General features: G+C 42.7%; 1 protein-coding gene and 1 pseudogene across 2 annotated transcripts in view; one reads left to right on the top strand and one right to left on the bottom strand.

Annotated features, from left to right (window-relative positions):
- SVOP (SV2 related protein) overlaps window positions 1–7,087 on the bottom strand; it is a 54,054-nt gene extending 46,967 nt beyond the window's left edge. For both annotated transcript variants that reach the window (XM_024567008.3, XM_045200881.2), the window contains exon 1: window positions 6,861–7,087. In XM_024567008.3, coding sequence (XP_024422776.1) covers window positions 6,861–6,895 — 35 coding nt within the window. In that variant the 5' untranslated portion in view covers window positions 6,896–7,087. The remainder of the gene's footprint in view (window positions 1–6,860) is intronic.
- Window positions 6,937–13,338, top strand: LOC112310494 (small ribosomal subunit protein uS2 pseudogene; annotated as a pseudogene).
- Window positions 13,339–16,528: the final 3,190 nt, after the last annotated feature.

Below are 16,528 nucleotides of genomic sequence, written 5' to 3'. Positions count from 1 at the left end.
CTTTGTGAGATGTGCCTTTGAGAAAGTGGCTTAGCTCCCTGCAGTGTTAAACCGGGATCTGTTCACATTCCTGGCAAACCACAAGAAGCCAGGGCATCCTTATTTATGAACGCTTGTTTTAAGACAGACATAAAAGGAGACCTTTGACATTAAATTAGACTCAGAAAGCCAAGCTACATCTTAAATCAGCTGTGTTTCTAAAAGTATGCCTCAACTACACGAGCCAAGATTTCCCAAGGGGAAAAAAAAAAAAGAAACATGAAAGAAAATAGCAGTGGTATATGTTAAAAAAATGAGGGCTTCAAAACAGGCTGGCTCGCAACTCCTTGGCATTTGTGGGGTATAGATAGCATGTAATTCACCAAAATAGCTGGGAACATTTATTTTACATAATTTCACTATTTAAAGAAGAGAGGAGCTTGAGGAAATAGCTGTCAATGTAAAGATTTTAATTGCACCACCCTGAAATTCATTCACCTCATCCCTTAAGTTGGGGTCTGAGACTCGATTTGGGTATTTTAGATAAAGAAGATTTTTTTTCTCTTTTCACCTGACTTTTCTGGACCTTTATCTCCCGAGCTCATGAATCTGTCAGACAGAAGAGGAAGCTTAAACCTAATTGTGATCATCTCAGGCTGTCACTGAAAGTCTTGTGTGAAGAGCGGTGCTCTGCCATAGGGAAGAAGAGAGCCCAGCTCTGCCCCACAAAGTGACCTGGGTTTCAATCCCACGCCTATGCCATTCAGTACCTATGGGGTCCTGGGTAGGCTACGTTACCTCTCTGAGTCTGTTTCCTGCCTGGTAGAATGAGGATGAAAATTCTTATCTCTCAGCGTTGCCATGGAGATGAAAGGAGGCAACAGAGAGAAAGCATCATGCAGGTCTCCTCAATTAGAGGAAACAAAACCTGCTTCTAGGTCCTTCTCTAGAATCCCAAAATGTGTCCTTATCAAGGTGACCATGGGCCCAAAGAGTTATCAAGAAGACAATCATGTAGTCACTAAGTCAAAATGCATCCTCCCAACCCCCCTGATTTAAGAAGGGGATGGGGATGCAGACAGACAAATATGATGAAACAAGGCTACGTCTGATCTTTCCAGGTGGACCCAGCAGTGTAGCCACCACTGTTAAGCAGGACGATCAAGGTGATGAACAGATTTTTCTGGGTTTTTATTCATAAAGTTTTAATCTCTCGGCCTACATATGCTGGTCTACACTGGAATCCAGTAGCAGATGGAACCTAGGTGATGTCCCAGGTGCTCGGGGACCTCAGACCCCTGCCATGTGCAGCTGTCACTCTAGTGTGGGAAGACCTCCACTAAACGATAAATAGGTAAATTATATGTTAGAAGGTGATAAGCACTATGAAAAAGGAAAAAGTAGAACACGGTGCTGGAAGATGGGGAAAGAGGGCTGCATTGTTTTCAGCTGTGGTAAAATACACATAGGATTAAACGTGTCCTTCAACCATCTTTGAGGGTGCAGTTGAGTGGCATTAAGTACCTGCACGATGGCGTGCAACCGTCGCCATCACCCATCCACAGAACTCTTTTTCTCTTGCAAAACTGAAACTGTACACATTAAACGACTCCCCGCCCCCTTCCTCTGCAGCCCCTGGCAACTGCTATGCTACTTCCTGTCTCTATGCATGTGACTACGCCGAGCACCTCATATAAGTGGTATCGTATAGTAGTTGTCTATTTGTGACTGGCTTGGTTCACTGAGCACAATAATGTCCTCAAGGCTTATCCATGTTGTGGCAGGTGTCAGAATTTCCTCCCTTTTCAAAGCTACATAACATTCCATCGCGTGGAGAGACCACATTTGTTTACTCACACATCAAGAGACGCCTGGGCTGCTTCCACCTTCTGGCTATTGAAAACAATGCTGCTCTAAACAGGGGCATACAAATATCTCTTCAAGATTCTGCTTTCAATTCTTTTGTGGGTATATATATACCCAGAAGCGAGACTGCTGGATTGTATGCTTTATTTTTAATTTTTAAAGGAACCGCCACCCTGTTTTCCACAGAGGCTGCACCGTTTTTCATTCCCACTAAGTACACAAGAATTCCAATTTCTCCACATCCTGGTCAACACTTGTTATTTGTACGTTTATTTTTTGATAGGAGCCATGATACTAGTTGTGAGAGAGGGTTCCAGTGTTAAAGAGGGTGGTCAGGGTGGGCTTTGGTGAGATAGCAGCATGTGAGATTTGACAAAGGTGAAGCAGATACTTTGAGGAAGAGCTTTCTAGACAGAGAACAGTGGGTCCTGAGGCAGGAGTCTACCTGGAGTGTTTGAGAAACACCAAGGAGACCAGAGTGGTTGCAGCAGAATGAGTTGGGGGGAGAAGGGAAGAGACAGGTGCGATGGGGAGCCATGGGAGGGTTTTGAGCTGAGGAGGGACATGTTCTGACTTTTAAAGAATCCCTCTGTATGCTGTGTTGAGAAGGGGCTGTAGGGAGACAAGGGCAGGAGCAGGAAACCAGTAAAGTGACCACTGCGATACATCCAGGTAAGAGATGATGGGGTGTTGAACCAGGAAACAGCAGTAGAGGAAAAGTGGTTGGAGTTGGATAGAGCTTAAAGGCAAGACCAGGGGGATTTCTTGATGGATTGAAGTGAAATATAAGAGAAAGAGGAGTCAAACTTGACTCCAAAGTTTTGGACCCAAATGGGATAATAGAGTTACCTTCAACTGAGATGGTTGAAGCTGGAAAAAGAGCATGGTAGAGCAAAGACCAGGAGTTCAAGTTTGGACATGTACTTTCATTAGCTTTCAGTAGGATATTTTCTTAGTGTTCTAAAAAAGAGACCACAGCCTCCCGGTGCTTTAGGACCTGAACAAGTTGGAGGATAAGAGAAACAAATCCAAAGCGGAGGAAGACAAATCACATCAGTGCCATTGACTGAGCCCTTACTTGGAGCCAGGAACTGGGCCAAGAGCTCCCCGCTGGTGTTCTTCCCGCCATGCAGACTGTCCCTACCCTGATTTAAAGATGAACACCCAGCCTTGGGGAGATGAAGTCATCGGCCCCAAGGCCACCCAGATAATAAGTGACAGAGTCAGGATTTGAACCTTATCTTTTACCCCATTTAAGACCAGGAGAAGTCAGGAGAAGATTCATTGAAGTGATGGACTTAAGCTCAATCTGGAAAGGCAGGGTTCGTAAAATAGGAGAGGAAGTGCATTGAGTAAACACAGGGTCAAGTTCTAACCCCTTGTCACAAACTATAGGGTCCTGTATGGCTTGGTCCCTGCCATCCTCTGCAGCCTTCTGCCAAGTCACTTGTTCAATATGCCCCACTGGCCTGACTTGGCGTTCCCCCACCTCCCCCAGGTCCCTTTGTCTGGACTGCTCCGCATCCCACCTCTCTTCCTGGATGACTTCCACACATCTCTGGGGACTCCACCCCAGTGTCACTTCCTCAAGGAAGTCTTTTCTGATCCTCTCCTTCCTCCTTCTAAAACTGGTCTCATTGCACCCTGAACTTGGCCTTTTGTCACCTGCAAGACCAATCTCCTAATCATTGGGCAGTTATGTGTTCAGTGCCCACCTCTCCCACCCGATCAGTGCTGTTCAATGAACCTTTCTGCAGGTATGGAAATGTTTCTGACCTAAGCTGTGTGTACAGCAGCCACTAGCCACGTGTAGCTGTTGAACACTTGAAATGTGGTTAGTGCTACCGAGGGACTGATTTTTCAAACTTCACATATTTTATTTATAAATCATACTATGAATTTTACTGTAAAGGTTATTTCACATACAAGTTACATGATTTAGGCTTAAATTTAAGTAGTCACATGTAGCTAGTGACTACCATATCAAATATTGCAGCACTAGATTATAAGCGTCTCAAGGGCAGGGATAATGTCAGCCTTATTCAGTTGTAGAATCTCTTGTGTCAAGGATGGCACCCAAGTAAATTGAATGAATGGATGAATGTAGTCTGCAAACTTGCTTTCAAGACATCATCCTCGAAAGGAGAGACCCAGAACAGTCGAGCTTGCTGAAGGTCACACAGAAGGCATCACTAGATACAAAATCTCAGCTTCCTGGATCTCCTGTACATGGTGCTGTGCCTGAGTGGACAGCAGGTGAAAAGCTGAGGTTGTCCGTGGTCTCAAATGAGCCATCCTAGAGCTATGTGAAGGAGCCCCCCCCCCAAGTACAAAGAAGAGTTGTTTCCTTAGACATCCTCATTCCCTTTTCCCCAAGCCCTGAACTACTTAGTGGCTTATAATCTATTACTACTTAGTGGTTTATAATCTATTAACTACTTAGTGGCTTATAATCTATTAACAGTTGGCCTTCCAAGGGTCTGAACCTATTCCAAAGCCCACGCTTGCCAACCCTCTACAAGGCATTCTGATTTTTTAAACCATATTGTTCTCAGGAAATCTTCTGCCTGAAATCTGTGCATAACGTATACAGGGTGTGGTTTAAAACCATCTAAGTCATGATTTGTAACCCACTCAAATTCACGCAGCTATTCCTTTTACTTTACTCTTTAAAAACAATAAATCAAGGTCAGTACATCTCAGGGCTAATTTTGACCTCATTCGAATGTAGTCTGAGGTTTGCGGATTATAGTTTTTGGAAGTCCAACATAAGGAGCCAATGTATTTTGTTTTTATAAATGATGTTTCAGATGTAATAATAATAATAGTTAATATATGTTGAATGGTTTGTATCTGTCAGGTATGTAGTACATATTAGCTCACCTGAGCTTCACGATAACCCCATGAACCAAGTACCACTGTGACCCCCATTACATGGATAGGGAAACTGAGTCTTAGAAAGGTTAAGTCATATAACCAGGAAGTGGCAGAATCAGGGTCTGAACCCCAGTCTGTCTTACTCAAGGGCCAATGCTCTTAACCAGTACACAATTTGGCCTCTCTAACCAATATTATATGTATTTATGTGCATAAAATGTCAGAAGGAATAAATAAGAAACATAAAGCTGGGGTTTGAGGAGAGACTTACTTTTTTTTTTCTTGTGCTCCTTTTTGAACTTTACCCTATATAGATGATATAGTGCATTATCTTATATATTAATAAAAAATAAATTAATTTTTAGCCCTGGCTGGTGTGGCTCAGTGGATTGAGTGAGGACCTGGAAACCAAAGGGTCACTGGTTCGATTCCCAGTCAGGGCACATGCCTGAGTTTGCAGGCCAGGTCCCCAGCAGGGGGCATGTGAGAGGCAACCACGCATTGATGTTTCATTCCCTCTCTTTCTCCTTCTCTTTCCCTCTCTCTAAAAATAAATAAATAAAATCTTTAAAAATAAATTAATTAATTTTTAAATTTAAGTAAAACCCTCTTATTATTTTACCTTTTTTAATTAAGAAAGGAATTGTCACAATAATGTCATGCCTGTATATTAGTAAATTAAATATACAAGAGTCTTTGAGTAATTTGCAAGGTTCGCATGCTCGGACATTATTTGAACACTTATGCTAGTAAAACTGCAGCTCCAATATGAATTGCATTGTTATTCTGAGCACCAAATTTCATATTTTAGTTTCTGAATTATTTTTTATTTTGAGATAATATGTTGGTTTTTGAACATAATCATTTATTTTCAATGAAAGTAGTGTGTTTTCCTTAAGAGATTTGCACTCGGAGATGTCCATTTTTATGTATTCATACATCAACCCCTGCATATTATAACTGAGCATCCTTGAGCATTTGTGAAATAATGTTGTATTACATAAGGTGTGTTATTTGTGGATCCATTAATAAGAGCTTACCATTAAAATCTGAATTAATTAAACTATGAAATGAAAATTAATTTTACACTGATTAAGAAGTAAATATTACAATATCCTTTGGCATTCAGAGCCTCAGAGAGCTGTATCAGTCACACTAAAAGTCACTTGGGAGAATTCCTCAGTGGCTTAGAGAGAGAGAAAAAAAATCGAAGTCCAGAAAATACACACATACTAACAATATTATATCCTTCCCAACAAATCCAAATGGTGTCTCCTGTTATCCATTTGGCTAGTCCTTCTAAAAAATAAAACAACAGTGCCTCTTGATGTTCTTTTTAATATCCCATCCCACACTCTTGGAATTTGCTTCATAAATCACCATCAGCTTGTGGTAGAAGAAATCCGTAAGCCCCCTTGCAAGGCCCCGTCCTTTCCATTGCTTGGTTGTATTCCCTCAAGATTCTCAGAACAAATTTGGTATCGCTTTAAAATGCCCATCCTCAAAACAGTGTATTCCTGATGTTCCCAAGGATAGCTGTTGACAGTGAGTCTCACTCTAGCTGTTACAAAAGCCTTCCATTCAGAAGAAGGCAAGAGGTTTCAGCGAGGGTGCTCAGCCCTCTCATTCACACACTTCATAAACAACCGGACTTTGCCCAAGCCTCCCCTCTTAGAAGGCATCTTAGCTTTTTAGAAACCAGTTTGCAACATCAATTATCATCCCCTTCCAAAAGACCTTGCAGAAAAATGAGGAATTTCACAGCACAGGAGAAGGGCTGGAAATAACCGATGTCATTGCCTGGACTCATAAATTCAGTCCACATTTGCAAACAGCAGCTAATGCTTTCTTAAAACACAGACCTCAAAATCCCTTTAGGATTGAGAGCAATTAAAAGGGGAAACATAACACCCTGTAGGTCCCCATAAGATTCTGACGGATCTGATAAATCGAATTGACTCAAAGATACAGCGACTGGGCTCCTGGGGTAGGAAAATGGCTTTGCTCCTCCAGGCCTAATTCTTTCCTCTGAAACAGTCCCCTTTGAATTCAAGAAGCCATGCAGCGTTCCCCCGCTGCAGGTTTTCCTTTTTTAACGGAAAGCCTGCCTGCCTCGCACTCGCCCCCACGGTACTCACGGCAGCTGCCTTAGCTGGAATAAGTCTTCCTCCATGTCCGCGCTGCGCCAGGACGAGCCCTTTTCATGGCCCTTACATGGTGGTGGTGGATGACCAGCGCTCGGGGTTTCAGCACCGGGGTGCCGGACAGCTCCCGCGCCGCTTCCACCCTCTGGCGGCAGCTGCTCGGGGGAGGAAGCCGCCAGGGACTAGCCCACGAGACAAAGCCGCCGCCGCCAGGAGACCGCGGCGAGAGTGGGCGGAGAGGAGGCGGCGGAGGGCAGAGCCGGCTGTGCGGGGAGAGGGGGCGGGGAGAGCCCTTCTGGTTAGGAGAATTTACTAGCTCTCTGGGGCTGGTGGTGTTTTATTGGGGTGCCCATATAGGGCGCCCCAGCCCGTGAAATGGCTGTCGAGGTACCAATGAGCACTCTCTGGTTGGCGACGCCTCTCTAAATGTTTATCTGTAGGGATTCATTAATGTTGTGATGGGTATAATATCCTTGGAATTCAGGCTGTTATAACACAAATGCAGAGAATGAAAAAAAATTTAAAATGTAGTCATGCATTCAAATACTGTTTATTGAGTACCTACGGTGTGCCAGGCACTAGGCATGTGACAGAGAACAAGTCGGACATGTCATTGTCATTATGGAGCTGAAGGTCTAGTGAAATGAATCAAGAAAAAATGTAAGGTAAATATAAAAAGGGTAAAGAGCTCTCATTCATTCATCCAACAAGCATTATTAAGTGATTTTTATGGCTGTGACGCTGGGAAATCAAAGATTAATTAAACCAAATTATTCTTCCCCATCCAATTCAATGGGGAGTGACTGCTAATGCATGTGAGATTTCTTTTACAGGGGACAAAAGTGTTCCAAAATTAGATGTGGTAACAGTCACGTATATTAATTATACTAAAAGCAACTTTGAAATGTACACTTAAAAAGGGTGAATTATAGGACATGCAAATTGCATCAAAAAAGCTGTTCCTTTTATAAAAAAATACTTTTAAAATTGGTTTCCAATTTTTCCAACGTATAAATAGAGAGATTTTATATAATAAGATTAGTAGCTTCTTGGGAAAAGGGGAGACAGCATTTCTCCACTGGGTCTTCCTTTCTCTCTGGCCCTTGGCAACCGGGGTCTCAAAACAGCCTGCCCCACACCATCCAGGCTGCAGCCAGGCCGGAGCAAGCCTTGCACATGTATATTTCCTGCCCGCTCTCTGGAGGCTTTAGAGGTGCACCCCCTGAGAACTTGGAGAACAGTACTTAGTACATGATAGTCATTGAAAAAAATCTTAGAGAACTAAATTAATATGTAATGCTTTCATTAATTTATAGTATGTAATGTTTTCTCTTCTTTCACAGAAAATGGTTATGTTTTTCTAAAGTAGTGGTTTTTCACCTTCAAATGTGGGTCAGCATCCCCCAGAGGGCTTGTGAACACGCAGCTAGCTGGGCCCCACTCCCACTGTCTCTAATTCAGCAGGTCTGGGGTGAAGCCTGAGTTTGCAGTTCTGACAGGGTCCCAGGTGATACTGATGCTGCTGAGGATTGCGAATCCCTGTTCTGAAGTTATATCTGGATGATATTATGAGCCAAGAAAAATATAGCTCATATTTTCATACCTCTGACCTTTGAGACATCCTTGGGCAGGTAAAAATATTACAAAGGCAGTTGCCTCCAGCTAACCACATTATCCATCTGCCTGGGAAATGGGGGCATGTCAAAAGCCAGATGGGTTTTATTTCACATTAGAGTAACTCACCGTGATGTCCCCCCTCATGTCCTTTTTTAAATTTTTATTTATTGATTTTAGAGAGAGAGAGGAAGTGGGTGGGGAGAGAGAGATGAGAAATGTTGATTTGTTGTTCCACTTATTTATATAGCCTTGGCTTATCAGGACAATGCACTAGCCAACTGAGCTACCCAGCCAGGGCTCCCCTCATATTCTTTTTTAGAAAGTGAGTATTTTAAAGTAGAGGCTGCACTAGAGACTGACAAGCTACCCCTTAGCCTGAAATACTGAATATAAAAAGCATGTGCTGCTATGTAAAAGCAGTTCTCCAATCAGCTGAGTTTTAACCCCTATTTTTATAAAGACAATATTCTACTAGTTATAAAAATGGCACTTCATTTTACAAAGTAAGCCTATGGATATAAATTGATAGAAATTTGTCCATTTTGGGGACTGGAACTGACATTGGATAAAAAACTGAAAGGGAAAACTAAAACTGGTTACTCCAGGTCCCTGGGATTGTGCTGGGAGGGTTAGGTGGCTCCTGACTCTGCCCCAGGAGCCAGCAGAAAGAGGAGGCTTGGCTAGGAAGTTAAGCCTTTGTTTAAAAGTGTCAAGGCATGCAACTTCAAAGAGTCCTTTGGTCACATGTCCCATTTGGCCACAAAATACAAGATGTCGAATCTATGACCAGAGAGGCCCAGAGAGGCTAGAAAGAGCAGCTGGCTTGAAAGACAAACTCTGAAATCCTCCCAGTAAAAAACTACGATTGCTCAAACGCCGTGTTTGCGAGGGGTGTAAAACATCCCCCTTCTGGGACTCCCATAATGCACGTGGTGTCGAGGTTTCCCATCAAAGGAGAGGTCGAGCTGAATCGGTGGCCAGCAAACCTGTGGAGATGTAGCAAAGCGGCTGTCAAACAGAAGCAGCTCAAGATGTCTGGGTAGTCATTAAAGAAATGGTGATCTTCTCTCCACAATATTGTCTTGTGTCTCCATTTTCATTCATTCAAAGTATCGGAAACTTCTCTTGTTAATTCTTCATCGACCCACTGATTATTTAGGACTGTGTTGTGTAATTTCCACGTATTTATGAATTTTTCAAGTTTCCTTCTGTTATTGATTTCTAATTTTATTCCATGTGGTCAGAGAACATACTTGGTAGTGCTATATTTTTAAGTTTGTTGAGACTTGTTTTTACAGCCTAACATATGTTCTATCTTGGAGAATATTCCAGGTCCACTTGAGAAGAAAATTAGTTCTCGTTGGTTTATGGTGTTACGCAAGTCTTCTCGTTCCGTGCTGACCTTCCGTCTGGTTGTTCTGTCCCGTATTGAAAGTGGGATATTGAAGTCTCAAACTATTATTCTTTTTTTTTAAGAAGATTTTACTTATTTATTTTTAGAGAGAGGGGACGGGAGAGAAAAAGAGAAATATTGATGTGTGAAAGATACATAGAGCGGTTGTCTCTCGTACGCCCCCTACTGGGGACCTGGCTGGCAACCCAGGCATGTGCCCTGACTGGGTCCGTTCTCAGGCTGACACTCAATCCGCTCAGCCACACCTGCCAGGGCGCAACTGTTATTCCCGAATTGTCTGTTTCTCCCTTCATTCCTGTCCTATTTTTCTTTATGTATTTTGGGGCTCTGTTGTAAGTGCATGTATGCTCACAATTTTATATCTTCTTGGTGGATTGACCCTTCTTGTCATTATAAAATGTCTTTATTTGTCTCTAGTAACAATTTTTGGCTTAAAGTCTATTTTGTCTGATAGTAGTACAGGTGCGCCTGCTCTCTTCTCCCACCCTTTTACTTTCAACCGGTTTGTGACTTTGAATCCAAACAGGGGAATTTTTAGACATGGTTTGACCACGTTGTTTTAGCCATTCTGCAAATCTCTGGCTTTTAATTGGAGAGCTTAATTAATTTAAATTTCATGTAGTCATAGCTCATGTAGAATTCACACTGCTATGGTACTGTTTATTTTCAATGTCTGTTTTGTTTTTCAGTCTTTCATTATTGCCTTCTCTTGTGTTAAATACACATTTTCTAGTGTACTATTTAAATTCCCTTGTCATTTCTTTTACTATATATTTTTAGTTATTTTCTTAGTGGTTCCCTGAAGATTACCGTTAATATCTCAGTTTATAACAACCTAGTTTGGATTAATACCAATCTAGTTTCAGTAGTCTACAAAAAAAACTTTGCTTTAAAAAGTTTAAATAAAAATAAAATTAAAAAGTTTATTTAAAAAATCTATATCTCATTTCTCCCTCTTTTAAGCTTTTATTGTCACAATTACACTTCTATGCACTGTATGCCCATGAACATAGATTTATAATTATTGCTTCATGCAGTTTAAAGAATATTTGTTCTGTATTTTACACTTGCCTATATAGGTGCCTTTACTGATGCTCTTTATTTCTTCATGTGGGTTACTGACTAGTGCACTTTCCTTGCAATCTGAAGGATCCCCTTCAGTGGTTTTGTAGGGAAAGTCTGCTAGTGACAAATATGGTATTTGCTTATCTGAGAATGTCTTAATTTCACCTCCATTTTTAAAGGAGAGTTTTGCCAGATATAGAATTCTTGGTTGACAGGTGTTTTTAAAGAACAGAAGAATTTTGGATATGTTATACTACTTCCTTCTGACCCCTATGGCTTCAGATGATACATCAGCTGTTAATCTTACTGAGGTTACTTTTGTGTGAGAGTCACCTCTCTTTGATTTCAAAATTCTCTTTGTTTCTAGGCTGTTTATTATGATGTGTCTAGGCGTGACTTTCTTTGAATGTATCTTGCTTGGAGTTCACTGAGTTTCTTGGATGTGTAGATTATTGTTTCCCATCAAATTTTGAAAGTTTTTAGCCATTATTTTTTCAAATATTTTTTCCTGCCTCTGTCTTTCTTTTCTCTTCTGGGACTCCCAATATGCATATGGTGTCCCACTGAGGCTCTGTTCATTTTTCTTCATTCCTTTTTGTTCTGTTCCTAAAATGAATAATCTCAATTGATCTGTGTTTAAGTTCATGATTCTTTCTTCCCCCTATTCAAGTCTGCTGCCAGGACCCTCTAGTAATTTTTTTATTTATTATTCTTTTCAACCCCAGAGTTTCTATTTGTTTTTTATTATTTCTATCTTTTTATTAGTATCCTCTATTTGGTGAGACATTGTTCTCATTTTTCCCTTCAGTTCTTTTACCAGTTTTCCTGAGCAGGGAGGAACCCACTGCTCCAAATGTGTTTCTCTCTTACTTTCAGACTAATATCACACTCACAACACTTCTGACACCAGATGTGTGGTTTTTTTCCCTCACACCAAGCAACTCTCCATGACACTAGCTAGGTGTCCTACCCATATAAGTCAATTCTGACACTATCTCCTGCAAGACACTGTCATAGCCAAGAGGTCAAGGGTCCAGTTTCACAAGACTGCTCCCACCGCACTTCAGATGCCAACTGCAAGTAGTCGTTTTCCAGGTTAGCCACGAGTTCTGCCTGATTTGGCTACAACTTAGAGGTTCCCATGACCTTCTCCTTAAGTGTGATTAATTTGCTACAGTTATTCAGGGAAACTGCGTATCATACAGATGCACAGCCAGTTGAAGAGATACGTAAGGTCAGGGCTAGGGGTGCCCTCAGCGTGCAAGAGCTTCTGTCCCCATGGAGTTGGGATGTGTCACTCTCCTGGTGTGGGTGCTTTTGCTAACCTGGAAGCTCTCCATATGCCCTAATATTGGGATTCCTGCCTATCTGGAGGAAAATATAAAGCAATGATAACTTTTTAAAATCTAAAAGGACTTTCCATGCTACCCAGAGAGGGGCCCATATGGCGTTGTTCTTGGTTCCCCTGTAACTCAAAGGGAAACTTTCACAAGGTCAGGAGCCCTTGATGGCCTGCAAATGAGGGAGGATGATGTCCTTGAATTCCTTGCAGCAGGCGCCCACTTGGGTGGCACCAACCTTGACTTACCAGTGGAACAGCACATCTACAAAAGGAAAAACGATGGCATCTGTATCATAAATCTGAGGAGAACCTGGGAGAAGCTTCTGCTGGCAGCTGTGCCATTGCTGCCATTGAAAACTCTGCTGATGTCAGTGTTATATTGTCCAGGAACACTGGCCATCGAGCTGTGCTGAAGTTTCCTGCTGCCACTGGAGCCACTCCTATTGCTGGCCACTTCACTCCTGGAGTCTTCACTAGCCAGAATCAGGCAGCCTTCTGGGAGCCAAGACTTCTGGTGGTTACTGACCTCAGGGTTGGCCACAAGCCTCTCACCAAGCTGTCTTATGTTAACCTGCCTACCACTGCTCTGTGTAACACAGACTCTCCTCTGTGCTACATGGACATCGCCATCCCTTGCAACAGCAAGGGGGCTCACTCAGTGGGTCTGATGTCATGGATGCTCTCCTGGGAGGTTTTGCACATGCACGGCACCATCTCCCATGAACACCCACGGGAGGCCATGCCTGATCTCTACTTCTACAGAGATCCTGAAGAGATGGAGAAGGAAGAGCGGGCCACTGCTGAAAAGGCTGTGACCAAGGAGGAATTTCAGGGTGGGTGGACTGCCCCAGCTCCTGAGCTCCCTGCAGCTCAGCCTGAAGACGTTGACTGGTCTGAAGGCACGGGTGCCCTCCGTGTGTATTCAGCAGCTTCCTACTGAAGACTGCAGTGCTCAGCCTGCCACTAAAGACTGGTCTGCAGCCCCCACTGTGTAGGCCACTGAGTGGGTAGGAACAACCATTGAGTGGTCTTAAGCTGGTCTTCTATAAACGCGTAACAGAATGGACATGTTTCTAAAAATATAAACAGTTTCTTTTTTAAAATCTTAAAAAGATACCCAATTGGATTCTAGATATTTCCTGTGGCTTTGTGTGACAATGTGATCGCAGCTTCTGAGACCTTCCTTCTGAGACTCAGGAGAGCCAGAAGAGGCAGTGAAGAAGGTATCCAGAGCTATACTTCTCTCTGTCCAGGCCACTCATTCCTCTGGAATCAGGGAGAAAACTTTTGAATCGCATTTGAGTTTTAAATTAAAAAATAGACAAGACACCAATTTATATATTATAAGCAGATGAATCTCTGAAAGTAGACACAAAGTTGCATTATTAAGGGACCTACCTACTCCATGGTGTGAAAGGGAGAGGTCCCACTTAGTACACATGGGGGCAGTTGGAAATTAAGTCAATTTCTGTTTTTAATCCTCAGGAGTTGAGGGTCCTGAATAAACAATTTACCTGCAGAACAATCCCAGCAGCTGAAAGATCTCCAAGACTCCGAATAGTGACTGAGTGAGTGTTGAAGGTGCCACAAACCCTTGATCTGCTGGACGGATGTGAGAGCAGGCCTTGCTGGCTCCTGGCTGGGGCGTTATTATCATAACGAGTAATATATCTTTACTGATGAGAACATCTCTCAGTCCAGGACAGCCTTGCCCCTGTTTGTTAGAGGAGCAGTGAGAACCAGGCTGGAGGAGACATTGTTAACTTCCTGAAATGTGAAGTACTGCTATTACGCACGTGGCTGTTGCAAGAATTAAATCAAAATAAGGTATACAAAGTGCTCAAAAATGCTTGTGAATTGTTTAGGTATGGATAGACTCTATAAATGCCAATTATCTAAACTATAGTCCGGAGTGTAGACTTCTAAGCAGATTTGTCGGTGGGATGGCAGGGAGAGGCTAAAGTGGGGATTCTCTAAGTGCATTGCAGGACCCCTGCTTGGAGACTCCTGCAGGGGGTTATTGAAGTCAAAACTATTTTCATAATACCACTTAGACATTATTTGCCTTTCCCACTCTTGTTCACTCATGGTTGTACCCTGGAATTCTCCAGAGGCTACACAACAGCTCTGATGTCTAATGGAGGGTATACTTTGGTATTCTTAGGTTTTAAATTTTTCCTCGGTCTTAAGTGGTTTCCAGGAGCTGAAGGTGGGTGGAGGATTTCACCGCAGTGGGAAATGGAGTAACTTGGGCGGGGCGGGGATGATGATTCTATATCTTAATTATGGTAATGGTTACATTGTTACAGAACAGACAGGGAGGGGGCAGAACAATATAAAAGACCCCCCCCCTTTTTTTCCCGGGGGTTCCTCCCCCATACAAGGTTCACTTTGCCCGCCGCCAGAGGAAAGACATCTCTCAATGCCAGAGATTGGTGAAAAAGGAAAGGAATTATTATTTATTTAAAAGTTATACAGACTAAAGTTCTTTAGAATACCCACAAATGCACACAGTCCTTCCCTCTCCCTCTGTCCAGTCCGGGATATCATATCTCAGGAAAGAAGTAGAAGTCAGTGATTCGGGCTCTTGGCACCACCCATGTGGCAAAAAGGGAGCACTTCCAAAGCCACGTGGCCCCCGAAAAGACGTGTGGTCCCAAAAAGAGACCCAAATGGCTGTGGCACCTCGGTTTAAATTCCACCGCCAATCTCCCTCTGCAGCCCCATTTCTGGCTCCTCCCACAACTGGCCACAGCTGCCAGCATTCCGGGCAGGTGTGGCCCTGTGGTGTGGAGCCTATTATCTCCAAGTTTTTCTGGATCCCATTACAAATTTCTATTTGGGGCCCTCCTCTTGGCTGCACCCTGTTACAACATGATTATGCATTTGCCAAAATTCATAGAACTATACACTAAATCTAGGTGAATTTTACTGCATAAATTATACTTCAATTTTTAAAAACCCAAAAGTTATTTCTTAACTTTAATTTATAATAGTATAAATATAGTTAGATATAACCCACATAAACAAAAGCTCTACAAGCTTAAGCATACCAAGGGGTTGTTAGAATGAAAATTTGCTTTTGAGGATCACTGAGGGAAAGCATTGATTTCTTTAATAAAGCAGTTGTAGTTGTTTGCTCTCCAGTTGGGGAAAGTGATTAATAGAGAGAGCAAATTCTCTCTAGCTCTAATGCTTTGTAAGTTGTGCTGTCCAACATGGTAGCTACTGGCCACGTGTGCTATTGAGAACATGAAAAGCAGCTGGTCCAAATTGAAATGTACTAGATTAAAATAGAGTAATATATCTCATTCATAATTTTTACGGAGAAATGACAATAATTTGGGCATATGGCAGGGGTGTCAAACTCGTTTTCACCGGGGGCCACATCAGCCTGGTGGTTGCCTTCAAAGGGCCGACTGTAATTTTAGGACTGTCTAAATATAACTACTCCTTAACTGTTAAGGAGTTGAAATTACATTTGGCCCTTTGAAGGCAACAGCAAGGCTGATGTGCCCCACCCCCCGGGTCCCCTGCCCAAGGTGAAAATGAGTTTGACACCACTGACATGTGGGGTCAAGTAGAAGATATTGTTAATTTCCTGTTTATTTTCACTTTAATGTGGCTACTAGAAAATTTAAAATGTGGCCTTCATTATGTTTCTGTTGAACAGTGCTAGTCTTGACTGCCAATCTTGTTTCTACCCAATCAATACAAGCTGTGTCAGAAAGCATCACTTCTTGAATGTTCTTGGGTTTCATGGATGTAAAATGTAGATTATGTTAAGGTTGGTGCGAAGATTGAATGTGAATGAATAACGCATGTGAGGTGATTCGCAATGCACCTAAGTAAAAAATAAGTTTCATGGCTATCATTAAAGCCTCGGTTTCCCTGTTGATGCCATCAGAGATGGACCACGTGCTCATTTATGGCCCTTCCTCTGCGACCTACACTAATGGCATCCGAGCCCTGATCACGTCTTCGGGCGGGCCATCCTCTTCACGCCAAAAAATTAAAAGAACACAGGGTCCCTCTTGGAAGTGGGATATCTGTATTCATGAACGGAGCTCGGGCAAAACCTGCAAACACAACAGCCCTAGGCCGCACGTCAGCGCTTAGCAACAAACGCCAGGGCCCATTGCTAGGCGGAAAGGGAAAAACAGGATGTGGTCCGTCGGCTTTTCCTCTCCGGCGGCGGCTGTTTCCGGTCCTCCGGGAAGTCCG

This window comes from Desmodus rotundus, chromosome 7 (assembly GCF_022682495.2).
Source record: "Desmodus rotundus isolate HL8 chromosome 7, HLdesRot8A.1, whole genome shotgun sequence".
Classification (NCBI taxonomy): domain Eukaryota; kingdom Metazoa; phylum Chordata; class Mammalia; order Chiroptera; family Phyllostomidae; genus Desmodus; species Desmodus rotundus.
Note: the sequence above shows the minus strand (reverse complement) of the source record. Positions and strands in the feature narration are given on the sequence as shown.